The sequence below is a fragment of the Chelmon rostratus genome, chromosome 3, assembly GCF_017976325.1.
Source record: "Chelmon rostratus isolate fCheRos1 chromosome 3, fCheRos1.pri, whole genome shotgun sequence".
Classification (NCBI taxonomy): Eukaryota; Metazoa; Chordata; class Actinopteri; order Chaetodontiformes; family Chaetodontidae; genus Chelmon; species Chelmon rostratus.
The window spans coordinates 3566696-3593088 of record NC_055660.1 but is presented as its reverse complement, the minus strand read 5'-3'; the positions used below and the strand labels follow the sequence as shown (position 1 = coordinate 3593088).

The window sequence follows — 26393 nt, the reverse complement described above, 5'->3', positions numbered from 1 at the left end:
CACTTCAGATGAGGAAACTTCAGGCTGAACTTCGCTGGCTGGCATCGCTCAAAGTGACGCTGCATGACGACATAGCGGCCGTCTCGGCTCGCTCCTCGCCGTCAGCTCTGCGTGCAGCTTTTCCAGTCAGGCACCGGGCCTGCAGCCACACTGGCCTAAACTTAAACATTTTCTCAACGTCTTTATCTTGACTCTTTTTACCTGGCTGGAGGACAAAGGCTGCAGCTGACTTACCAGAAATGACACAATTCCCAGTATGGGGCCTTGAACAAGGACAAGGTTGTTGTACATTCAATGATAGTGTCTACTAAAATCTTACATAACACACAATTTTCTGTAATTTCTGAATTATGTCCTAATAGTTGAGATTGAAAGTGAACATTCTCATATTGCCATTTTGGACATTTTGGTTTTATTGGACACATCTCAAAGGAATATTTGGGGAATTGCTGCTTTCTTGCTCAGTTAGATGAGGAGACCACCACCACTGACATATCTGTACAATAAATATGATGCTACAGCTAGTGGCCAGTTATCTTAGCTCAGCTCAAAATATCTGGAAACAAGTTAATCTCTACTAGCATCACCTACCACCACTCTAAAGCTCATTATTTAATAGGTTATATTATAAAATACACTATAAGTGTAAAAATTACTTTAAAATCGCTTTCCAGGTATTATGAGCTGGTCTATTTCTTGAACGGGACCATCCATTTCCTGGAGACTCTGCTGGTTGCCTGGGCAACTTCACAGTGTTGACAATATCTGACAAAAACCCGAAGTGAACAAACAAGATATAAAATGTTAGGTAGAGCTTTAGAGGTCGTGGTTGGCAGATTTTTATTTATTCATTTATCTTACAATTGGTCAGAGGCATGTTTCTCCCTGAGTCTTTATGCTAAGCTAGGCTAATCTTCTTGCTGCAGCCTCATATGTAATGGATTGATTTGTATCAATCTTCTCATCTAAACCTTTGTAAGAAAGCAGAACAGCGTTACAGACTAAAAGGCTGAGACTGAAAGTTAATTCTTTGACAAAACAATCTCACCACAGATTCAGTATACGGTGCTTTCGATTGTACTGCATGATCTTCCTCAGTAGAAGGGCTTTTTCCAGCCAATGCTAGCCGACATGGAGAGCTGCTTGAAGAGTGCAGGACTTCTACATATAAATGAACGTCTGTTAGTTTGCCAGGCTGCAGCCTATGGCATTTTTAGCACATCAAGTGTTTGTGTAATTACTCTCACTGCCAGAAGGGGGAGACAAACGTTGTTGAGCACCGGAGGTTTAAAGTGCTCAGAAAAATTGCGTAAATCCATCTGCTAATGAAGGTCGTGTGAATGTCATGAGCGGTGACATTTCTTAAGGGAAGAACTAACATCTCTTACTGGAGTTTTTAGTGTAACCTGGAGAGCCATTTAGAAAAAGCAGCAAGTTAGCTGTTCATAAAAATGTAAAATTTATATGGAGGCAAACACAATTCGACTTACATTATGAATATGCAGAATGAAGTTTACAATGATACATGAATATATATCTACTTGGGTTTAAATTTAGCTCTTTCTTAGTCTAACTTGTGTGAACAGAGAATCATCCACCAAATATCACTGAATACCAAAAAACAACAGACAGACAAATATTTCAGACATGCTATAAATTTTAATAGACATATTGATATTTCTGTAGAGAAACAAAGTTATCCCTAGTTTTATTTACAACACAGGAATAAAAAAATTGTCACATACAGTACAATGGTAAAAACAACATAGAGAACTTAAATAATTATTTTATTTGTGTAACTACTTAAATAATGAAAATGGTTATTCTATTCACACCACGCCGTCTCAGCAGCTACAATGCAACTTTCACATTAAGTGCTAAAAAAAATTAGAATTTTCCATTTTACAGCATGAATTCCATTTTGACCAGGTAGAGTTGATTTATTTCAGCAAACACAAGCGAGGCGGGAGATGAAGAACAAATACATCTTTAGGGACACTGAACTTCAATTAACCGTGAGACTTGAAAATGTGTTTTTCAAAACAAAAGCATTCCATCGCCTTCAAAGCCGTTGAACATGATGACTGATGGTTCTGTCGAGACTCATTTTATGGAATTTAAATGGCAAAAGATGAAATGCGGAGCTCTTAATAAGATATGTTATTAGTTTAAGAGAATATGGACATGCGTGTATACTGTATATGCTGCATCTGTTTGAACTTCAGTCTGGCATCTGAAAAGACAAAACACATTAATGTGGCTCCAGACAATCCCAGTCTGCCTTTAACTGTTTTCTGCCTACATGTAGGAGTCAGATGCTCATTAGAGTGTACCGTTCAATCTTACGTCCATTAGCCAGATCCTTAGGTTAATCTTAAGTCTGCTCTCCACAGATAAGATCTGCCTGTGAACTGCTTCCACAGTGACTTGGTGGCCCGACAGGATCTTTGATCATCTCACAGTGGAGACACATTTCAGACAGCGGTAATGAAACCACATGTCAGGGAAAAGAATTAGATGGATTCAGCCAACTGCTGCCAATTACTCTATGCAGGCACAGACATGCATTACTTTTATGCACCTCACGTGTCTTTCTTAACTGAGGAAAAAGCTGCATATGTATAAGTACAAGAACATGAAATGACATGAACTGACAAGCTTAGTGTAAAACTGCTTTCTATAAACACCATTCTCTCCCATATATTATTACGCTTAAAAAAATAAACCCTCCTCTATGATAACAATAGTAATGCTATAGAATTTTTTTTTTTTTTTTTTTTTGCAATGCTAAGTAGTACTTAGGTAAGCTCTATTGGAAATATACATCACCGCGCTATCTCTTCCCTTTGTAGTTTTGAGTTCAGGTTCAGTGTGTGACGCAACGAAAGGAGCTTGTTAGACCATACCTGCGATAGTGTGGTGTGCACGTGTGAACGTGAAACTACTCTCATTGCGCTTTTAATGACAAATTCATTTTGAATAATAAAGTGAATGAAACAAAATAAAAAATGAATACAGTGCATGGGAGCCGATAACTCCGTTCAGATTGTATGAAACTGGCTTTGACAAAACGCCGCTCAGTCGTTCCTGTTTCTGTGTCGGTAACAGTCCTCTGTTTTAGATCCATTCTGTACATTGATAGCAAGTGAGTGCTGCAAAACAAAGTATACATACTGTATACTGTTATAGCTTTTTATGACAATGTGCCCACAAACTTAATACAACATCGTAAGTGAGACAACCTGGTTCATGTCTCTTGTATTAGCGCCTTTAGAATAGTATAGCACAAAGCACTGCAGGCTCTATGTGACTCTCATTGTCTTCTTCTCAGGCAGAGGTGCAGAGTGTTCCTTCAAAGTCTGTGTGTCGACATTTATTTTGCTGGGTTTTGAACGGACCACCAACTTGGATCTTGAGCCTCACCACTCTTTACAATTTTGAATCCTTAAAAAAAAAAACAACCCCTGAACAATCAACTGTCGCCAGTGAAATGCCTCAAACTCCATTTTTTGAGGGGTCTTGCGTAAGGCGACAGATAACCCCTGAAGAGATCCAAAGTCTTGAGTTAACATGGTCTGTTCCTGTGGAGCTCCTGTTCATGTGGAGTCAGCCGTGTGCGAGTGTTTTCTGAACGACAGAGGAAACGTCTTAGTGGAACTTCCATGACTTGGCCATGCTTGTCAATCATCTCGCGGCTGTCTGCAGGTCAGTGAACACGGCTTGGATGCCAGGCCTGGTGCTCAAGAGCAAGTAGCTTATAGGCGAAAGAGGAAGAGTTTGGTGATGAGGATGAAAAGCAGTCTGACGGGGGTCCTGTGGGTATCTTTGTGTGTGTGTGTGTGCATGCCTGTGTGGGTGTGAGGGAGATCGGGAGGCCATATTAAGGACACCTCGTTAGAGTCTGCTGGTGGTGGTAGGTAGACTTGTGTCAACTTGAGGATGACAGCGGGGAGCAGCCCCCCTCTGCGCACCCCTATACGATATAGCTGGTCAGGTCTAGGAGGTACGAGGTCATGTCGATGATGTGGTCCAGTATGCCGTCTTTCTCCTGGTCGTTGGGCATACCCCGCTCGCTCTTCTCGCACTGGGCCCCAGAGTAGCCGCTCTTACACAGGCACTTGTTGGGCTCCATGCACACTCCTCCGTTGCAGCAGGCTGGTTCACATTTGGCTGCGACCACAAAGAGAGAGAGAGAGCAGACGAAAACAGTGAGGTCAAAAGTAAAGTAAGAAAAGATGACACAAAAGATCAAATCGCTTTCTGACGATTCAGAAGAAGAACTGCGGCAGGCCTACTGCGCATGAGCGTCGCTAAACCTCGTTTACACATGTGGAGAGGAAAAACACATGGATGTTTGTACAGATGATTCTACTCTTAAAGCGCCACACGCAAATGTACTAAAAGGCACTCACCGACTCTGCAGAAGGGCCCCTCCCAGCCGGGGCTGCAGCAGCACTTGCCGGTCGGAGTGCAGTGTCCGTTCTTACAGTGTCTGGAACAAGCTGTCATCAGCAGCTCTGGAGGCTCCACCTGACGCTGGCACTCCTTAGGGGCATGAGGCCTGCAACAGTTGTTAGAAGGAGGGAAAGTCAACATGTGGGGGCCACAAGCATGCTAACAAATTACAGAGAGCAGGGCTAGGCATTCATTTCATATTGTCACAGATCTCACAATTGAAGTTACTTAAGTTTGAGTTTTATTAAGAAAGTATCTGGTTTAGGACGATTTTAACCCCTTAATGCCTATTGTTCGCATCATACCACTTTAATCCACATTGCAGCCGAATCGCGCATACATTCCTCTAATGCCGGTTTGTGCATATTCAACACAAACCTAGGAACCTTTTGCAAGCACTGGTTTCTCATCGGACGGTCAAAGTGAAAGAACCCCTGTTCTAATTGTTGTTACAGTGTAATGGTTGTAAGCCAATGTTGTGGCTGTTTTGATGAAATACATGAATTTTGAATACATAAAAAAGATGTTTTTACTGCATTTAAGCACTGAAAAAAGTGGACATATACTGTTTGTTTGAACCCGATTCTAGTTGGTGAACCGACCTACATTTATATCTATTGTATGTGCTGCAGAAAAATTAACAAACTCCTCTTAATTTAGGATCAATTTGAAAGCAAAAGCACAAAGAATTAATTTTTAAACATAATTCTAAATAAATTCAGGCGTCAAGGGGTTAAATATTGGCAGCCTCATACACTCCAGTAGTTAGGATATAATAACAGAAAAAAAATCAGTAATTCCCAACTGCAGCAGGGACCAAAATACTGGTGGTTATCTTTCTAGCTTTCTAATAGGGAGTTAATACTAAAAATAAAAAAATCTTTGGCTCTAAAGTTGCAAAGTTAAATCTCGCCCTCATTATTTTAAATTAGGTTAAATATTGAGCTTACATCCAATAATAATGACAGAATGACAGAAACTGGATCCTGAACCCCCCCCACACACACACACACACTGAAACTGGTCTCTTTGGGGGGTTTGACGTGAATCAAAGGTAAACAAAGTGTGGTGTAAAGATGTGTGGTTGTACTGTAACTCAGTGTTTGGAAGATTTCCTGCCGTGAGACTAGTTTAAATTATTACTACTTGTCAGAGTTTTGGCCAGTTGCACCACACGGTTAATCAGCTCTGGATTTGTTCTGAGCTGTGCCAGGCGGAGAAATGCACAGGACCGGTCCACAGGTTGTTTGATTGGGATAGTAATGGGTGGTTCTCTTCCTCATATGTCTGTATTTAAGCAAACCACGTTAAACGAGTCTGTTTAGAAGTCGGAGCCTTTCAGCGATAAGTCACGCCCGCCGACACACATCGCTTCCTACTGCCAGATCACAGTTTCCACAAAGTTTCGTGCAAAATCCATTCATAAGTTTTTAAAAATATCCTGCCGAGTGGACAAAGAGCAGGAGCCGGGCAAAAACAAAACCCTCGTCCAACTCTTTCTGGCTGAGGTGCACAGTAATACTATACTACGATTTGTGGAAGTACTGTATGAAACATGTTCCATTTAAACACTTCATTGTGATGTATTGTGATAGCTGTAGCCATTTGTTTACTGTAAAGCTATTTTTGAAGAGTACAACAAGAAGGATCAACAAATCAGACACAATATGTTCTGTCTGTGATGACAGATGATACGCAGGGCTGTCGGCTTTTGTTGATACAGCAGTATGTAAGCTGAGTGGGATAGTTTGCACATTAAAGCATACATTTTTAACCTCTGGAGCTAGTTTTATGTGTATGTGTCTCTGTGCAGATTCTTTCCCTTGCATTTCTTCTGTATATTATCAGTTCAAAGTGAGTCACTCAGGAATATACTGTCTAAGATGGATTTCAACTGTACAGCTGGGACGAATTCCATGTCAAGTGTGCTGCTTTTATTGTTTTGTCATGTTTTCCTTAAATTCTCCCTACTTGGAGAACAAAACAACACATAGGGTTAACGCGGGGCTCCCGCAGATATAAACATGATCTGGAAAATGCAGACACACACAAACACAAACATCTCCACACCATATGCGTGAAGTCTGAACACCAAAGAAACATATTGTGATCATTCCATATTAAGACAAACATCCAGACACGCACATCAGCAAATGGGCTGAAACAGAATTTTTTCATATCACGCTCTACAAATCTGGAAATAATACACCGAGTGCGTAATCAAGTTCAAATGTGAAGCGTCTGTTAGCGCCTGTTGCCCACTGGCCCACACACACACACATGTTTGTCTGTGTGTGTGTTTGTGAAAGAGAAAGAGAGTGAGAGGGAAAGAGAGATAAATGTGTAAACAGTCTGTTGCACTGAGGTAAAAAGCTACTGAGGCAACACACTCTGCTGGACACTGCAGGACACACACACACACACACACACACACACACACACACACACAGGCATGGTAACTGGATTGATGCTGCTGCGAGAGCTGAACAGCCTGAGCAGTGAGGTCAGTGTGTGTGAGTGTTTACTGTATATACTGTATGCTGACTCCAGGAGAGAACCAACCTCATCGATCATGGCTGGAGAGCAAATGGTCAATCAGCAGCAGAACCCGAAACTAAACAGAGTTTAGGACATGCAACCAGGTTGTATATTAAATCTGAAATCAGTTAACTGTGCTTCATTTTTTGATGCTTTCAGTGTTCTGCTGTGGGGAGAGGTTGATCCGTGTGCTGAGTCTCACCTGTTCTCACCTGGTCTGCAGGATTGACTGTTTTAGATCCACATCTCAGCTTTAAGTAAAATAACTACGATGCTGTGTGAGCACAACTGCATTTATCCGCCTGTGCAGGGGTTTATTTCCTAGTTGTGTTTCAAATGTTTTCCGACAGACACGCTGACTGATGGCAGTGACAATACTGTGACTGTGTGTGCGCGTTAAAGTTGCTTTAAATTTGGAGGATGGAGGGCAGGGAGGGGGTTGATTCCCATGCTCCCATCAGCACCCAACTCCAGACTCCATCCGCACTGGCTTTTGTTGTTGCAGGCTGCATGTAGTTAAAAAAGAGCGAAGGAGGGAAGCAAACAGAAAGAGAGGGAGAGAGAGAAAGAGTAAGAGTCCCTGGAGGATTGGGGGGTCTATAGCTAACACTGTTAATAGCAGGCAGGGGTCAGCAGCGCTACTAAACAGTCTGTACGACTGCCAGGGTGGCTGTGAAAACAGCACCTGCTGGTAGCGCCACTTGACAAAGGCAGCTGGGTCAACAGCCACTGTGGGAATTTATCAACTTTGGGAGGGGTGGTGTATGTGTGAGAGCGAGGGAGTGGGAGAAGGGCGACAGTGCTCACACACGAGGTAGCTACATGGACAGAGGGAGAGACGATCACGTCGTACTAAAAATGAAAACAAAGTAGAAAAGTGAGGAAGGCATACTGAAGGCAGGGGAGGAGGAAGACAAATGCAGGTTAAGAGTGTCGTCTTGTGCTAAAAACTGCCTCCCCTTCTGTCCTTACTCCAGGGGAGGCTGAGCATTAACATATCTTAACACTGACATCCATTCAGGTCTGCGCCATCAGAGCAGTGTGGATGCTCTGCCTCAGATTTGCTCCTGATCGGTTTGATTATCATGTTTGTCAGTGTGTGTGTGTGTGTGTGTGTGTGTGTGTGTGTTTAGCTTGTTGGCTCGCAGACCCTGTTTGATTGACGTGAGGTATATGTGAGAAAAGGGCTGTGGAGTGGTGTACATTGTGCGCCCTAACAATGGCTTAATCAAACGGCCCAGTGTGGTCTCTTTTGCTGTTTTGTCATCCGACTCCATTGTTTGGGGGCTTCTTTTGTAGCTTCATTCCTTGTTTTAATTGTGCAAGAAATTTACTGTGTATTGTAGGAGCCAGGGCTATTCAGTGCGACTGGCAAGCAGCTTTGTCAAGGGGAGGACCACAGCAGAGATGCAGGAAGATTTAGGAGGGATAGGAAAATAAAGAAAAGGCTTTTTCTGCAGCGTGCTGGGGGCTAGCGTACCACACGCTCACACAGGCTCACAGATGTGCATGTTCGCGTGTACCCACCACCCACACAGCTTATATCTGTACACACAAAACACAGAGAGGCACACATGCAGATAAATATATCCACAAACGAGCACCCGCAGTCTCCTTCTGCTGTACATGCAGTGATTTGTGACTTCCATGGCTAATGCAGTTCATAAAGGAGGTCCCAGGACCCTATTCGAAGTTCACTGTGTCTTTTTAAGGTCTCCCCTCGCTGTAATTCAATCAGTCCAGCCTGCAGCTGACAAAACCTGAACGTGTGAAAAGTCCTCCCTTTCCCTTCTCCTCTGTGGAGAGGTGCTGCAACAGTAAACAGAGGCAAACTGCTTTCTACAGCAGAAATCAGCAGGAGGGCTGGCTCTATATGTTTCAATTAAGCTGTTGCCAACGACCGACTGTAAGAGCAAGGCTGATTCTGTCCAACTGCATGGATGGAGTGCAGCACGTGCCTTTTGAATTATGATATAATAAACATGCAACTTTACTATTTGACTCCCGTGGTGTATTGTATATACACAGAGGGGCTGAAACAAATCCTGTCTTTTGCTGTATAATAATATCTTTGTTTGTTAGTTTCTTTTCTAGCATTATTTGTTCCTGGCATAAATATAATGCCCCCACTGTATAAATAATTATGTTATCAAATGCAGACTCAGTGGGACTGAGAAGTAGCTCAACTTGACCATGAATACCTGCCTACAGTGTGTATATATGCAGAGTTAATCACAATCGGACTGAGGTTTCACTCAGTTCAAGAGCTAAAGCTTCGCTCATTTACGGTAGGACTGTTGAAAAGCAAAAGAAGATAAGCAACAAAGATAAAGAAACTTTCAGTATTATATTTGTCTCAGTCAGACATGACACTATTTACATATTAACAACTTTACTCTTTTATTTATGTGTGTTGTGTTTCCTTTATATCTTGTCTCAATGCCTTTTTCTTGCCTTAGATAAAATATACGCGCATGGATGCCCACTCCCATGACTTATGGTGAAGGGGATCTAAGCTCAGAAGTCTGTTTAAAAGCCTCCAGTTGGTCACCATATAGAGAGAGATATATGACTGGAAATATTTCTATCTGGCTGCTATACCACAAACAAGCCATGTCTTGCCCTGTGTCTGTCTGTCTCTCTCACACTCACATACACCCTCACACCACACACATTCAGCATGTTTCAGAATGCATGGTGGCCTATTTATTATTGGAGGGGTACTCCAACTGACAAACAAATACCTAGAAATGAAGTCATCTGGCCAGGACATGTTTACACAAACACTGCTGAGGGATTTTATGGCTGATGTTTCCCTGTAAGCCTTTACCGCTCTCCCTAACAGTTCCTCTTTTCCCCTCTATGTTCCCAAACACACAGTTGATCAAAACACTGCACTAGATGCTATACCGGACCACAAAAACCGCCACACTTTAAAACAAATCTCTTTATGTGAGGGTTTTAGGGTCCAGATGTCCTTGCAGTATGGAAAAGAAAGAGGGGAAGACCACCAGACTTGATAACGCGTTAGGGTCAGATACGTTAGCTACTCCATTTACTTCCCCCTGTCACCCCCTCTCCATCCTCCCTGTAACAGGATCATAATAACGAAGCCAGAGTGTATTAGGAGTCAAGACTCCAACACCACAGGGTCCGCACAGACTAAACAAGTCCACTTGACGGTGGAAAGAATTGTTCTTTGGGAGAAATGCGTCCAGCGGCCATGCCAGAAAACATAAATACGGAGCTGGCCACCAGGGCCCCTTTGAAACATCTGTGGTGTAATTAATTGCGCTAATGCCTGGGTGGCACTGTCGTCGCCCAGGAATAATCAGCTGCGGATATGTTTCTATTGTGATTCGGAGGCATGCAAATTCTCTCTCAGAGTCTGCTTCTCTAACTTTATCTGCCTCTCTTAATCAAATCTGACCTTGCCTGAAGAAATATTATCCATTTGGGACTTTTCTCGTGACTTTTCCTGAACAGATGGGTCTAACCCTGCAGGATCTCTCTCTCAACTTCCTGCACAAGTGCTGATAAGCAGATAGGTAAAAGCATTTGGGGGGGGTGGGTTCAGCTTGAAACTTAATATGCAATCAGTTTGAAATACATAGTCTGCTTATCTGCTTACGTTTGCAGCGATTTCCTTACTGCCGGGGTGATATATCACATGTAAATGCTTATACATCCCTCCTGTCTCGTGCGGGATGAATTCATGCCCTGTCCGCATATTTTCTCATCTTGAGTGACAAATGTTTTTCACATGTACTTGGCTTTGCACAAACAGTTTATAGATCCATCACTATCAGAACGATTTCTAATACTGTGATGCATATGGTAAGGATTATGACACAGTGACACGTACACACATTTGAATTATGAAGTTGCACTCACGCGCATGTTCCCCACACATTCCAGTTGTTTAAAATCAACTAATTAAGCATTAGACTGCACGGAAATAGACTGGATTGAACCACTCACAGTGAAGTTGATGTGTGTGTGTGTGTGTGTGTGTTTGTGTGCGTGCTGGAGCTTTGTTGAGCTCCGTCCACATAATGATGAAAAAAATGTGCACTACTTTATATGCACGAACGTGTGTGTGTTTCTACATGTGCATAAATAAAATGTGTAGAGGTCTCTGTGCTTGACAACAGGTGCCTTTGTGCGTTCCTTACACTCAGCAGAATAAACCCTGCTGTCAAATGCTCTGAGAATAACCAGCAGGCAGCAGTTACTAAGGTGATCACAGCCAGCTAATCAACTAGACACGCCAACATTTTGAAATTTTGTGCTTATTCTCCAGTTACTGCTCAGCATTTGTTTTGGCCAAGGCAGGCGGTCATGTGACACAAAAGTCCTGGTCCTAGAGATTTGTTTTGTGAGTGTATTAAGTAGTGAAAGTGTAGGAAAAAAAATGAGCAAGAAAAGACGTCACTGCAGTAAAATGTGGTTAACTATAGATCCATGGTTTCACGAGTCTTGGATCTTGCATGATATTCTATATGTGGGTTTGTCTTAAAACAATACAAAAACCAGCATGGAATTAGAGATGGTGTGCTAGTTTGTCTCATTAGACGACATGTATAAGTACTGCGGGATCACTCACTTATTGAACTGAGTGTACCACCACAGTCTACAAACATATGATGGCTGAAAGAGTATGGCCCCTTTCCAAATGAGAAACAAACCATCCCCTGAGAAAAAGAACATGCACTTCATGATTGTACCTTTTGGGGTCTACCAGCTTGTAGAGTTTCCCACTGTGAGACTGCGCCATGCTTTTACTGCTTGCCAGTATGTAGACTTCACCTGCAAAAGAGGAACAGTCACATGAAATGGGCCATCAGCATTTAATTGCATTACATACTTTTAATGTGCAGCATATGTCCCAATAATTACACTTTTCTGCCATCCACGCTAGAAAAATGAGGAGAGGAGACAAGAGGACGAGAGGAGGCACATGAGGAGATGAGGACAACGAGTGTAGCTGAAGCTTCTGCATTGGCGCACTTGCCAAATGACTTTAAGAAAGAGTTTAATGGGACAATTGGATACTCATGACTGGGAACCAGGCGGATAATTTAATGAGGAACGAGCCCGCGAGAAAATTCCATAAGGGGACAAATTGTAAACATGTGTCTGTCGGGGCCCATACTTCGGGACACAAGCCCACCCCCCTTCCATGATTCTTGCACCACTTGCAAATCATGATCAAATGCAGGAATCTTTAAATACCTCGACAAATAATAACTCCAAGACCTGGCAAGAACTGGGATCAAACATTTCTGATGGCTGTGTGAGTGATCCACATCATGTCTTCATTTTAATCAGAAACACCAGAGCTGACAGCTAATAATTCTGCGAGTGTCTGGTGGGGGTCCAACGGGTAAAAATGTTCTGTATCATATTAGCCTGCTCACCTCAGCTCACCCTACCTTATCTTTATGCTGCGGTCCCCCAGGTGAATAGTAACACATCTCTCCACCCATGCAAAACATCGCCTTGTAGGTGGCCCAATACACAGCTCATAAGTGGGTCTTTGGAGTTTCACTGCTATCTTATGGAAATGACAATTAATCCAGAAGGAAGTACGCACTATTTAATATCCTGTTGGGAATGTTCCATAGAGGGAGAGTAAGAGGGGTATTATTTTCCCAGATTTTCAGTCGGGTTTTTTTGCATTACCGTGTTACTGCAAAACATCACAAGCACCTTTTAAATCACCTACTGGAAAATTCCATGTACGTATGTAGCATTGATAAATATACAACAAAATAACTCTCAGCCAGGATTTTTCCACAGTTTTGACATCAGCCATTTGACTTCAGAAAATGTGTTGACACATAGCTGCCACTCATGCAGATTTGGGGGGAAGAGCAAAACAAAGGATGAGAAAGGAGAGCGAGACTGAAAGACTGAGAAGAGATGGAGAATGTGCATGACAGTGTGGGTTTCTCATCATTGCCCCACTAACCTAGTTCATCCTCTCCAAAACCCAAGATGTGCCCAACAAGCATAGATCCACAGGAGCCAGCCGAGCCCAGACACAGAGCTTTCTCCAGCCACTGCTCACCACCAGCTGACGCTGACGGTGTCGACTTCTGCAGGATCCGCAGGTTACTGAGACAAACAAAACACACAGATTAGGTGGATTACTACAGCCATCAATTTGTCAGTTTATCTCACTGTTAGGTGACACTGTGCACATTTATGAATCGCTGTACAACTGAGAAACATAATGCAGTTCATTTGCAGCAGCACGAGGCAAAACACAGCAACAACATGGTTCATTGACCCATCTTCCTTTTTCACCCCACGTCTCACATGGTGTTATTTAAGACCTCGGCTTTTAGTTTCAAAACAAACATCACGCCGGAGCCTTCACTTAGCCACAACAGTGTGCCCTCAAATTGTAATGAGGCACAGAATTAACCGACCACACATTGTTTTAAACACGGTGCCAACTCCTGATAGTGTACTTCCCCGCCGCTATTTACTTCCTTTGTTTACTCAAGCGTCAGTGTTTGACATCAGCAAAGTAGGATAAATTACAAACCAAAGAAGAGTGTGAACAACGCAGAGCAGGATGTCTAATCTCCATTTACACTGAATGGGCCGTGCCGTGGTGGTGACAGTAACATAAAACTTGTTTTCCCCCCACGTGGATGGAGCTTTGTGTTTACTTTGGCGCGTGCTGATGCAAGGGACAGATTTTCAGTGTGAGAGGAGAGGGAAGATATATGTTGATCTATATGAGACTGCAGATGTTTCTGATTACACATAAAACAAGTTTACACGAACGCCGATGGGATAAAGCCACTGTGTCTTTAAAATAAAGCTGTCATCAAGTATGCAGGGAGTCAATCGAGATTTCACAACATGCAGCAACTCAACTTTTTACTTTGATTATTCATCAGTGCTGTTTCAACAGTCAGTCATGCTTACCCATTTTTATCCCCAAACACATAACTCCCATAGAGTCTTCTAGATTGGCAGCCCCTGTAGATGAAGCCCCCCACAGGTGGTGCTCCTCCACTGGACTGCAGGTCATAGACGGAAGGCTCATTTTCTAGGGAGGCACAAAGAGGCAAAGATGTAGTTTAAACACTGCTGCCTGCCAGAGACAATCTATGATTGTCTAATCTAATCTATCTATAATAATATTCATCAATCTGCATGCTTCAGTGGTTATAATCTACCGATTTACTAAATGAATTCTTAGAATTTGTGCCCATAATACACTCGGTGTAAAACATAAATAAAGTGTTTACTGACAACAGTTTGCTGAAGTGTTCCTGAACCCCCCCTAAACTCCTTTATCCAATCACGTGTTCACAAAGTGTTGAACCTCGCTCCATCCTGGCTTGTGAATGACTGAGCCTTTCAATGATGCCCCTTTCATACCCAATCATGATACTATCACCTGTTACCAATCAACCTGTTTACCTGTGGAATGATCCAAACAGGTGTTTTTGGAGCATTCCACATCTTTCCCAGTCTTTAGTTGCTCCTGTCACAACATGTTTGAAATTCAGAGTAAGCAGATATTTACAAAAATAAAGTTAATGAGATAAAACATTAATTATATCGTCTTTGTACTGTTTTCAGTTGAGTAAATGTCAAAAAGGATTAGCGAATGATCACATTCTTTTTATTTATATTTTACACAGCGTCCCAACTATCTTGGAATTGGGGTTGTAATTGTAAGTGCTGTTTTGTTTATGTTGGAATCAGAAAGATGTTCGCTTAATCTTGTCTTTCAGACAGAATGGTTGTGTGGTTCCTATTAGGGAAACCCGCTTCAATAAGAAAAAGAGCAAAGAATGAGTCTTGATTTAAATTGGATGGTAATATATTTGACTTCTTCCTTGGCAGCCAAATTAGACTTTAATATGTCTTTATCAAAAACTGGAAGAGAACGTTTTAATCTTTTATTCAGAAGTGTGATGTTGAGGCAAAATGGCATGTTTTCTGGATTACAGTCTTGGCAAAGGGAAATATGAATGGAGGTTTGCTGCCTTTAAAAATTTATGATCCAAGACTTGGTGTGCTCATTTCCCAACTGCAGTCCCTTTAGAGTTTGGGTAAACTGGCTAAATCAGGCATCGAGCCAGGTGAGTGGTGGTCTGTGACAGAAACTGGCACTTTGAATCGGAGTGAGAGATAAAAGGTTGAAGGACTACTTCGGGTTGCCAGAGCATCGCTCATTGTGGCAAAGATAACCAGCCCAATTCAATTTGGAACAAATAGCAGTAATTTGCTTTTTTGTGAAGAGAAGAAAGCTGAGCATTGTCAAGGCGTTGCTGTTATTGATTATTTTCTCAATGTGAGAAGAACTAGGCTCCTCTCAGCTGTGGTTTCAACAATGCTAAACCATCATCTAGACAGCTATTGTTGTTGACAGCTTTAAATCTTACTTGTGGACACAATCTCACATTCCCTTGGCAGATCCACACTCTACAAGGGAGGAATCTTTCTAGATCACATCATTTTTACATTTAACCTTCACTGTCTCCGCTCTCAACCCGGTGTGTTTTCTGAACTTGTTGCCAAAACACTGTGTTCTTACAAAATGAAAGACATTCGTAAAAACAGATGAAACTTTCAGCAGAAAAAAATATGAAAGGTTATCCAGGAGGTTAGGGTACTTTCATTTCTTTCTCCCGACGTAATGCCATCAAACAAAACTCAAGCAAAGGTTGCACTCTTTTATTTTCGTCATGAGCTATATTAACGTTGCAAAATCATGAACTCCGTCCAAACTTTAAAAAGGTCAATATTTTAAACATTTTTGGAAAATCTCATGGAAACTGTAACTCACCATAATCTTTACCCTTAGTAATCTCCAGTATCCTTCCTGCTGATGCGTTTTTGCCGCTGGCATCTGTACAGAGGATCAAGAAACTCCCATTGTCAGACTGAAGCCGATCCACTGCACACCTAGAGCAGAGAATACCAGGGAAGAGTACATGAGAAACAGAAGCAATGCCTCGACACAAGAACAGTCTGACTTTATGAAACTCCTTCCTAAAAACAGCAGTAATAAAACAGCAAAAAGCTGTAAAAGTTTGAACCAGTTGCAGTGCTGAGCAGTGGATCTTCAGTGTCATGTTGCTGAAGTTTCTCATGAAATATTTCACTCACCTGCCTGGATCATGTAATCCATGGGCAAAGATTTCAGGTGGCTGATTGGTGCTGTTGAAGTAAGGGTTGTTCCGCGGTATGGAGTAAGGTGACATGCAGCAGTCTGTGTCCACATCGACCCTCAGGACGGACCCTGTGAAATCACTGCATTCAAACACACAAACAAAATATACCTTCACGATGGCAGGAGCTAGGAAAGGATTCAATCTTTGGGACAAACACCAGCAGTCGATATTTTATTCTACGATTCTTAGAACTCGGATCTCACCTGAGTCCATCCATCTCCTCCATGTCATCCAGGGTGATCATGCCATCTCCCAGGATGATGTGCAACAGGCCGTCAGGGCTGAACAGAAGTTGACCGCCCAGGTGCTTCCTGTGCAGCTCTGCCACTTCCATCAGCACCCGCACGGTCCGGGTGTCCACCTGGTTCGGGTTTTTCCTGAGGAAAAACATAACACGGCTTTCTGTCACCGAGTGAGAAAATTATGGTTGCTACACTACTAAATGACTAATATTTATAACATTTCTTTATCTATATGCTTTCACAGAATGTCACGTAAATATTCAAAAGCATACACTGTATTAGGGTCTTGGTAATGTTTTGAAATATGCTGCATAAGACATGATTATAGAAGCGAGTACGCGCTCTGATTGTCTCTAAGCACTTTAGTCCTGTTGGTGGGTAAAATGATACCAAGGCACGGAAAACGCTGACATGACACACCAAACAAAATTCAACATTAAATGACTTTAAATAGTTAGTTGTCTGGAGACGTTTAGTCTAAATCTAACGCATTGTCGCATTAAGGCAAAGACAGTGGGTGGAGATGTAACACAGGCTTCAAAATGTTGCACAATTTCGACTGCAAAGTGAGGATTTGGCTTCACAGTATCAGCAACAAATATTTCATAATGTGTTATTTTGGGTAGTCCTGCAATTTTTAAAAAGCAGCTTGCCAGAGAAAAAAAAACGACTCTCTTACACAACCATCAAATACTTTAACTGTCACTTCTCTATGGGACCCTCAAATTAAGGACTATACGCTGCAGTCACCTAGACTGCGTGCCAAGACTATAATTGAGATTAGATCATTACGTCAAACATACAACTGTGATTATGCAAATTAAAATGTTACACTTAAAGACGTTCATGAGGGTAGATTGTTTTCTTCACCGCAGGTGTGTGATTAAGGATGCTGCAAATGAACGCCCATCACACATTCAGCAAAACTGTGCACACTGAATGTTAGTTAGGTGGGACGACTGACCAACATTCTACATCCTTGATTTTGACAGTTGCACCTTCACAAACTGTATTGCTGTGTGCCCTTTTTTGTGCTTTTGTATTTACTTTTGTTGCCATGGTCGAATCAATGCTGTTGGATTGGAGTAGCTGATATTATAATGACTTCCTCATCCTTGCGTGATCAGGACTTTTTCACAACATCCAGTTTCATCATGTTCTCAGACTTTCGTCATTATTCCATTTGAAAAGCTTAACATTTATCCAAATTTCACCATTTGAATGATTAGATAAAAACAACGAAGTGAAAACGTGCACTGAAAAGCAGATTGTGGGACTTTTCGCCAACTGTGATATTATAAACTCTCCTGTGTTTTTCAATAAGGATGCCTTGAAATGTTTATGGCTAAATTAAAAATGTATGTCCAGGCTATATTAATCCTAAATAGGTGATAGATGAGTCAGTTTAACGTTGTGTAGATTGTGAGGCTGTCAGGCAGTGAACCACCCATATTTAAGGTAGATTTGGCACACACTTCTCCCATTACCTTGAGACGGTGTACTCAACCACACGGAGAATGTGGTCGTGTGGTCCGATGGCCCAGCGCTCTTGGTTGGTGGTGTAGGAGACGTAGAGCTTGCCATTCTTCTTGTAATTGGGGTGGAATACCAGGCTTAGCAGGCCCCTTTCATCTCTACCCTGCAGTCAGATGAGAAACACAAAAGATCCAGGAGTTAATTATGTCCCTCCTTGGCTTCTGCTCGGCTGTGTGGGGTTGGAATCACCCCCCTCGGTCATCTTCATCATCACCAAGACCACTACATGCAACCCCTACACACCCATCATCCCCCCACCTCCTTTAATTCTTCAACCTCTCTAATCCCCCTTTTTTATTTATCCATCACATTCCCTTTCACACCCCTGCTATTCGCCCATTCTCTCTTTTTCTACCCTCGCCTGTTTCACTTCACACCTTCACCAACCTCCTTGAATATACCATTACCAACCATTATAAAGCATTTGACTCTGGGTAGAGCTGCACCTCCTCTACAGCCCCCCGCCATTGCCCAGCCCCTCTGCAGCCTGGTTATGTGTGCTTGTCCACAGGGTCGGGGGCCCCTGTGACGCCCAGGCCCTCCCGGTGGCCTCCATTGTGCAGTGATTTGTGTGTGTAATCTATGGGGGATATCCGTGAATGCTACGCTGAGTGGTTGAAAGAATTTATTAGCTCACTCACAGTTCATAGAGAGCACAAAAGTGCAGAGTGCTTCAGTCCGTGCTTTTTGCTCCCTGTCCCCTCGCTCTTTCCCGGTTTACACAAAATCCATGCAAAATTCAAGGCTTGGAAGGGGAAGAGGGGAGGGGGCAGAGAGCTGCCAACTCCCACTGTCTTGGCAACATGTTTAGAAAACATCCAAATTGCTTGTGTAATATGTAAACCTTTGTCTCACCCCGGAGGCAGCTACATCAGTTGTCACTACCCTGGTGGTCCTCCCATCATAGTTAGCTGTAATAATCAGCTACAGCATTTCATTCCCCAGGCAAGGCAAGCCAGGTCGGCCCTTTTTTTATGTTGTGCTCTCCCTCGCTGTTTCTTCTTGACAAAAGAATGAACAGAATGCTAGGCTTAGGTGTGAAGAATGTTTATAACGTGGTCCCTGTGTGATTATATCCCTGCTAAACAGCTTGATTCTCATTTCTTTGACTGAGAAAATGTAAAACCAAAAAAAAAAAGGAGCAAAAGTGAGCATCAAGCAGAGAAGATATCTCACTCATGGCAAGCAAGGAAGCATCGTGTCTGCAGTTAACACAGCTGTCTCATTCTTCAGGTTCTGCCACTCAAAATAGTTTTAAAAAAGGAATTCAGAAAAAGAAATATCTTGGTTTGGACGCGTGCAAGTGGCAGGCTCTGGATAGGTGTAGTCTGTGTCACAGGCCAAGGAACACACATCATAAATTGGTGTACTGGATCTCGTAGTTCTGTTTGGACTGCGTTAGACTCAGCCCAGTCAAACACAGCAGTGACACAGGCCACATGCGAATGCAAAAGAGATGACTCTTTGCAAAGGAATGTACTTGAAGCACCACTGAGCAACAACAGAGACCCACATGATAAGCCACAGGGGTTCTATCAATCTGAATAGAAAGTGAAATGTTGTGAAAGTTGACAAATAAATCTCCTCCCCAAAAGGCAAGGAGTTCCTCCGCAAAAAATTTATTGAGTCCTACTTAATGTCAGATCATTGAAGTCAAATAAAAAAGGAGTTATGTGGGAGTGGATGCAGCACACTGTACAGCTGGATGTTAGTCGGAGCAGAGGTGACTGCACTTTGCCAAAGAATGTCAAAAAGTTGCATCTTGGGAAGCGAAACTCTCAAACTCTCAACGCAATGCCGGATCCATATGTTGGATTTGGGGATGCAGTGACCCACATCCCAAAAATAAACTCACCATAGGGAGTGGGTCAAAGACCACAATTCCAAAGAGGCCTGGATCCGGAGCCAAAGGGGGACCACCAAGATACACTGTGGTTAACGGGGCTGAAATATTAGCTCCCTTGCTAATGACCAGCTCCTTCAGCAGCAGGCGAACAGCAGAGCTGGCACCGGAGCCACAAGAAACAAACACCGCATTAGAAAGCCTTTCATTGTAGAGCCAATCCAAGGAGACACCTTGATTAAAAGAAGACGGAGTGCCAACCTGTGGCTCCTGAGCACCGATCACAGTTACACTGCTGCCAGAGCTGCAGTAGGTGAGATACACTCGGCACAGCTCAAAAACCAATATACTGTACAAACAAGCTCATTTAGAGAATGTACAAACTCTGGGTTTCACATATTGTCAGCTGTAAAGGGAATGTTCAGGGGGGGTTTGGTTTGACATTGTGGGTTTAAAAGCAGTTTATTTTATCTGCCTCAATACCATGTGCGCACCTTTAAACTATGTATTATGCTGGTTTTTTTTTCCATCTATAGTAAATATGAACGAGAACGAGGGACGATTTAGGGGTAAGCCACAGGATTCTCTGTTTTATTACACTTTACTTCATATTAAAATTAATTTCCTAACAGCAGACGTTTATGTTGCTGATTGTAACCTCTGCCATCTTTAAACCTGTTTCAAACTACACAAATGGCTCTGCTGTGTCCACTTGAAACACATTCCCTCCATTTTTCCCTTGAACATCTTTGTGTTTTTTTTAATGACTGCCGTCATTCTTCCACAGCCAGGCAGGGGGTTCTGATTGAATCTCTCATGAGGAATTATCTCTTCATTTTTCACAAACACCTGCCTCTACATTCCTCTTCTCCCTCCAGTTCTCCTCTCTGGGGCTCCGGCTTTGGCGCTGTCAAAGTGTTGGCGTCTTTCCACGGAAAGCTGGGAAAGTGAGGTGCAGGGATGAGCAGCGGTTGTTATCTCACATCTCACGGCGCATTACATGGAATGCTGGTCCTGTCTGAGCGGCGGAGGCATCGACACACACCACGCTACCGTTTCCAATTGTGCCGGGGCAGCTGTCTTTGAGTCCTAGTGACGCACGCATGCTCACGCATTGTTACCCTGAACCTTTTGATCCTTCCTCTCTGGCTCGTGGGCATTCCTCCACAGAAAGACATTCCACATGAGTTGACTGGAGCAAAACAATGTCTACGCGCCTCCCTCAAAGACTACCTGATGCGTCTACGCTCACACCTCCCTCCCTCACAAGCATACAATACACACCTCCTGTGTAGTATTCTCCGCTTTTATCCTCTGCAATGGGAATCTCCACCTGTTGATACATAAATCCTGCGACAAGCACGCAGCCATCCTGTGATAGATTAATCCTCCCACCAACCAAGAATCAGATAAAATCCATCATCTGGGCCATAAAACTCACAGAATAGACATTTTTTTTGCCCAACTGCTGTACTTGTTGACATTCATCTTTCACTTGAAGGCATCCCACTGCTTGAGGATAATTGTGAGATCAGTGTGAGTTTGACCCTGCCTTTGCTTCTAGTCAGAGTAAATCGTGAAGATGAGACCACTTATTTTAGTCTCTCTGAGAGCAGCACTGAGCCTCTGATGGCCGCTGGGAAGGCAGAGCAGCTGTCAGCGGAGCGGGGACAGAAAGAATAACATGCTGTGACTTATTTGTTTTAACAGTGGAATATTTTATTGCAGGCCCCCTCGCCACTGTTACACAGGCTAATACGTGTCAGTGGACTGTCAAGCTCTGGGTTGCTGCTCACAGATGTCTTCATTCATAAAACTTGCTGTCGTCACACGTGTCTTTTCTGGAGTAGTACTTAACTCTAGACTTATTTTGTTGCCTGAAAATTGCTAAAATAGATTAAATAAAAATAAATGTACTGCATATAGAACACTCTTTTGTATTTACTATTGCTGTATTTCATCACTTACAGTTGTGTTTCCAAGCTGAAGCGACATTCATCGCCTCTGTTTAGTTTGATTTAATGTGTATATGGCAGGACGCGAGTTTGGAAGGCTGGAAAAGTGATGAACAATTAGAATAGGAATGTTCAGTACATATTATTGAAAGTTCTCAATAACCTTGTCAAAAACATATAATTTTTTTGAAAAATACAAATATACAATTTTTGGCAGCTTGATTGTTATTGCATTTTTTTAAAGTCTCAAGTATCTAAATCATCATTGGACCGAAAATGAAGTACGGGTCAGTGCTTTACCAAGAACGGTCAAAACTGGCTACATTAACCAATTCCTAACCACATCCTGTAACAGGACCCTGTCCACTCAGGACGTTTGTCTTCAATTCATGTTAGAGGTGTGTGAATGTGAGCCAATTGTGGAGAGACCACTGTGATGATGACATGGTAGTGTGTGTGTGAAAGTGTGTGTATGTGTGTGTGGTAGGTGGGTGGCGGGTTGGGGGGGACTGGCGTATAGAGATTGAATTTCAGGAGAAGAACACCCACAGCGCAGCTAGGAGCCCACACCACCACAGCACAGCATTGTTTCTGTGCAGTTCAGCTTAATTGGCACCGGGGGGATCCATGGAAGGAGGGGGATAGAAGACCCAGAAGGAAGCACAGAACATTACAATCAAAGCATGTGCACGGAGCTGATGATAAACCCGTTATCTGCCCTGTCTCCTGGGGGCCTGGGTTCCTCTCTCTGTATAAAGGCACCTCCATCCTGTTGATGCTGCCAGTAAACACCTTGGCCCTCCCCTGGTTCTGTTCACCCCGTGTGGCTGGGAGCCCGTTCTGGCAGCCAACATCACAGAATAGGACTCCTGGGGCCTTGCAGGGGATCGAGCCACGTCTAATTGTCATAATGATCACTTTATCCACAACCAGTTTGGATTGAATGATGATAAGGGAGCACAGCAGAGCAGTGACAGTATCCCGTAGGGGGCAGTTGCATATTCAATTGCTGTGCTCTGTTTGACTTCTTATAAGCAAAGCGTCTTGTCAGTGGAGGAGCAGGAGGCATGCGTGATAGATAAACTTCCTGTCTGGGAGTGTGCCCCCCAAACATCCCAGCTTGCCCATCTCCTGCGATCTAAACGATTTCTGAACAATTCTCAAATTCAAAATGTGAGATGCAGTGAGGATTACGGATAAAACATAATTATCAAGACATTAGAGACATGACTCTGAAGATTACAGTGTCTTTGCAAGTTGAGACGGCCATAGAGAATACTTAGAACTGCTGTATGCATCGCATTACAATGTATGTCTGAGTCTTGCAATATGTCCAGTGTCACAAAGACGATATTTCAGCAACAAGAACCACATCACAATACACAAGTGGATGAAAGTACACCAGCTCTATGACAAAATGGATGTTAAGATATCAAAAAATCTGCAAAAGGATCTAAAGATGTATTCATGTGCACCTTTAATTCTTTTTCACTGCCTTGCCTGTGTTGGTTTTTCTCAGGCACGGAGCAGAGCCAAACAGAGGTAGAACACCTGTTTACTTGCCCTTTGATACCACAATATCTTATCATGTCCCCTCTTGGCAGGCAGACGGTAGGTGGCCAAGTAGACGAGGTAAATGCTACATAGGCGCTAAGTCCTGTCAGAAATAGACATATAAATCTTTCAGCTAACCCCTCATTATTTCACTAGGAGAGCAGGAGAAAGCAAAAAAAGACATGACAGACATCCAACAAAAACGGCTTTGCTGGAGTGAAAGTTAAACCTGGGAGAGACTTGTTTAACTGTCATTTCAGTCATCATGTGGGGTTTTGAGTTAGTCACTATGTAAAGTATTGGGTAAGACACCATGTGGGATATCAGAACCCTTAGAGGAACAATATGGTAGAGATTAAGAAAGCCATTAACCCATCTTGTGAGAATTAGCAGAAAATTAGCAGTGAGCACAATGTGTGCTGTATGTACAGTTAATTAGCAGATAATAGCATAATGATTAGCAACGATCACATTTGATGAATGACTGCTTGTTTGGTGTAATTATATAATTAAATACTAATAGTGAGCAGGCACCACCTTCAAGAGATTTGTCTTGGCTGGAGATATTCCTCACACGTTTACATAGGTGCAAACAGTTGTGTTGTACTGAATTGTGTTAAGGCTTTACCACATTACTTCCTTCGTCTAGCAATGTCGCAATCAATATTTCATACTCCCTCAGCCAAGTTCATTTCCTCTTCTCCTTCCTGTTTACATGTGTGCTCAAAGTGCATCCATATTCTCACATTAACAGTATGAAGGCAGGCTCGTTCCTACCTTCAGGCCGCTCTGCACCAGCTTGTGGATGTCCAGGAAGGGCTCCTTGATTAGCTCGAGATCATGGTTGAGTATCCTGACAATCCCCTCCCTCTCCAGGACAAAGAGCCGCTGGGATCCATCCCCGCAGTGCACCACGGCCACCGGCTGCCTCAGACCACTCAACACCTCCTGGGCACAGTAGCAGTTGTGTTTGTGTTTCCTGGGTAACAAGGGAGATACAAAAGGTCAGAGACTGGAGGCGGCAACGAATAATCCAGTTATAAGGAAGAGGGGGCACGATAGAAAGTGCAGTAGAAGTATTCGAAAGAAAGAATAAACAACTAGTGTGCTGTCTGAAGGCTTTCTGTTGTATACCTCCCTCTACACCTATCTGAAGGCAGGAGGTACACAGTGATTTCCATCTGATTTCCCAGATCCACCACTTCTCTTGATCAAATGTTGTGCAACAAGCACCAGTGCTAAAACTCATCATCAGTGATGAAAAAGATGATATCCTGAGGATTTATTGGACACACATCTTCTATTAAGAGTCATTCACTATTATAAATATTATATTCTCCTCTGAACTCCCTCACAACCATTGATATCCACCAATTCTTTTCTCTCCATCCTCACAATTAAATTCAAATACACCAGTTTTCCAGTCCATCAGCTTCATGCTTCATCCCTAACTAACTAACTTCCAATGTCCACCCTCTACTGTGCAGGTACATCACTATACTGTTGAGACAGTTGCTTTCCCACCTGTGAACATGCAGAGAGCACAGACTTTATGCAGGATTAGGGAAGTTGGTGTGATTGGCCACAACTGGTACCAGCTCATAATCAACAAACACACCCATGATTAATGTATAATGATGAATTCTTTGTTGTTCTGTCCAGTTTTCTGTGCTCCCAGGGTGACCTACACAGCGCCAGCCATGAACATACCAAAAAGTGCACCAGCACTCCCTCTGTGCATTGCACAAGGAACACATGAGCACTTCCATTAATTCTCAGAAACAGGCCACAGGCCAAAATGTTAGCCAATAACTGTGACTTAATTTTGGCATTTTCATCCAGCCTCTTACGTAAGAGAGTTCGCTCATTTACGTGATACTTCTGAGAGGATACAGTCACAAATTAGCCCCTGACTCTAACTTTTGGAAGTTATTCGACTGAATGTTGGCTGCTGTTATTCAGATGCACATGCTGCTTGGCCTTCTTGCCTCAGGGAAAACAGAGATGAAAGGCATCCCCCCATGGACAAAAGGGCAAAGCCCTCTGTGATGTACAGACCTTTGCAGTGAGGGAGGCAACCAGAATGACGCAGGATAAGCATTTTCATTATGTGAGCAAAGCTGCTCAAATGCAGTCTGCACAAACTTTAGGATTAGAGGAGAGATGGCACTGCATTTCTGTCTGAGAGTATGGACCATGTCAAAATGGCCCAGTGAACCCAGAACATGTGATCAAGGCTCCGCCTGTTTCTACAACAACATAAAAAATCACAGCTGAATGTCATGAATCTGAACTCATACGTACTAATGAAGCTTGAAAAGAAAAGTTCACTTGGCTGAAACACATTAAGCGCTAGCCAAAGCTCATTCAAAATAATAATCAGTACGGCACATCTTCCATAATGTCGCTAAACTCTTAAATAGATGAAAAACATGGTAAAAGTCAGGCTACAAACCTGCTGATATCTTCCATTTTCTCATCTCCCAAGTAGTTGGAGTCTTGCCCTTGTGGTTGCTTTCGTTGAAAATCTGGAAAGCACAGACTGGCATCTCTCCTCCCATAGTATTGGCAGAACTCATCCACATCGGCTTGGAACAGTTCTAGACAAACACAACAGATACAGACATAGACAGAGGGTCATACATTTAGTGTAGATGCTGCATATGACTTCATACGCTGGGCTCACGGAGACAGATAAACCGATAAAAATCCAAAGAACATTCCCCTTTCAGTGTTTTCATGGTACTTCGGTTCTGTGTGTGTCTGTAGTTTATGTACTATATGTGTGTACATGCATGAGTACGTACAAGAAAGGACAAAAGAATAAGAGTGAAACAGAGGAAGAGTGAGAGGATGTAATGTGCTTGTGTGTTGGGGAGGGTTGGAGTTATGCTTGATGAGCCAAACCAAATCCTGGCTAGACTGGGCTGAAATGAACAAGTGAAGAGAAACTGGGCCAAACCAAATGGATCACAGATTAGACAGGGCTCAGCAGTGAACTACGCCTCCTACACAGAGCAGAAAGACTGCATTCTCAATTTAAGTTTACACTGTCGGTGTA

The 26393-nt window shown here is 42.9% G+C and overlaps 1 protein-coding gene across 2 annotated transcripts in view; it reads right to left on the bottom strand.

Moving 5' to 3' along the window:
- Nucleotides 1-3450: 3450 nt before the first annotated feature.
- Nucleotides 3451-26393, bottom strand: part of LOC121604007 (hedgehog interacting protein) — a 33719-nt gene continuing 10776 nt past the window's right edge. For both annotated transcript variants that reach the window (XM_041933378.1, XM_041933379.1), the window contains exons 3-13: nucleotides 25788-25932; nucleotides 24110-24311; nucleotides 17932-18083; nucleotides 16406-16579; nucleotides 16138-16281; nucleotides 15815-15933; nucleotides 13939-14062; nucleotides 12968-13113; nucleotides 11721-11802; nucleotides 4413-4561; nucleotides 3451-4170 (exon numbers count right to left, since the gene is read on the bottom strand). In XM_041933378.1, coding sequence (XP_041789312.1) covers nucleotides 3974-4170; nucleotides 4413-4561; nucleotides 11721-11802; nucleotides 12968-13113; nucleotides 13939-14062; nucleotides 15815-15933; nucleotides 16138-16281; nucleotides 16406-16579; nucleotides 17932-18083; nucleotides 24110-24311; nucleotides 25788-25932 — 1634 coding nt within the window. In that variant the 3' untranslated portion in view covers nucleotides 3451-3973. The remainder of the gene's footprint in view (nucleotides 4171-4412; nucleotides 4562-11720; nucleotides 11803-12967; nucleotides 13114-13938; nucleotides 14063-15814; nucleotides 15934-16137; nucleotides 16282-16405; nucleotides 16580-17931; nucleotides 18084-24109; nucleotides 24312-25787; nucleotides 25933-26393) is intronic.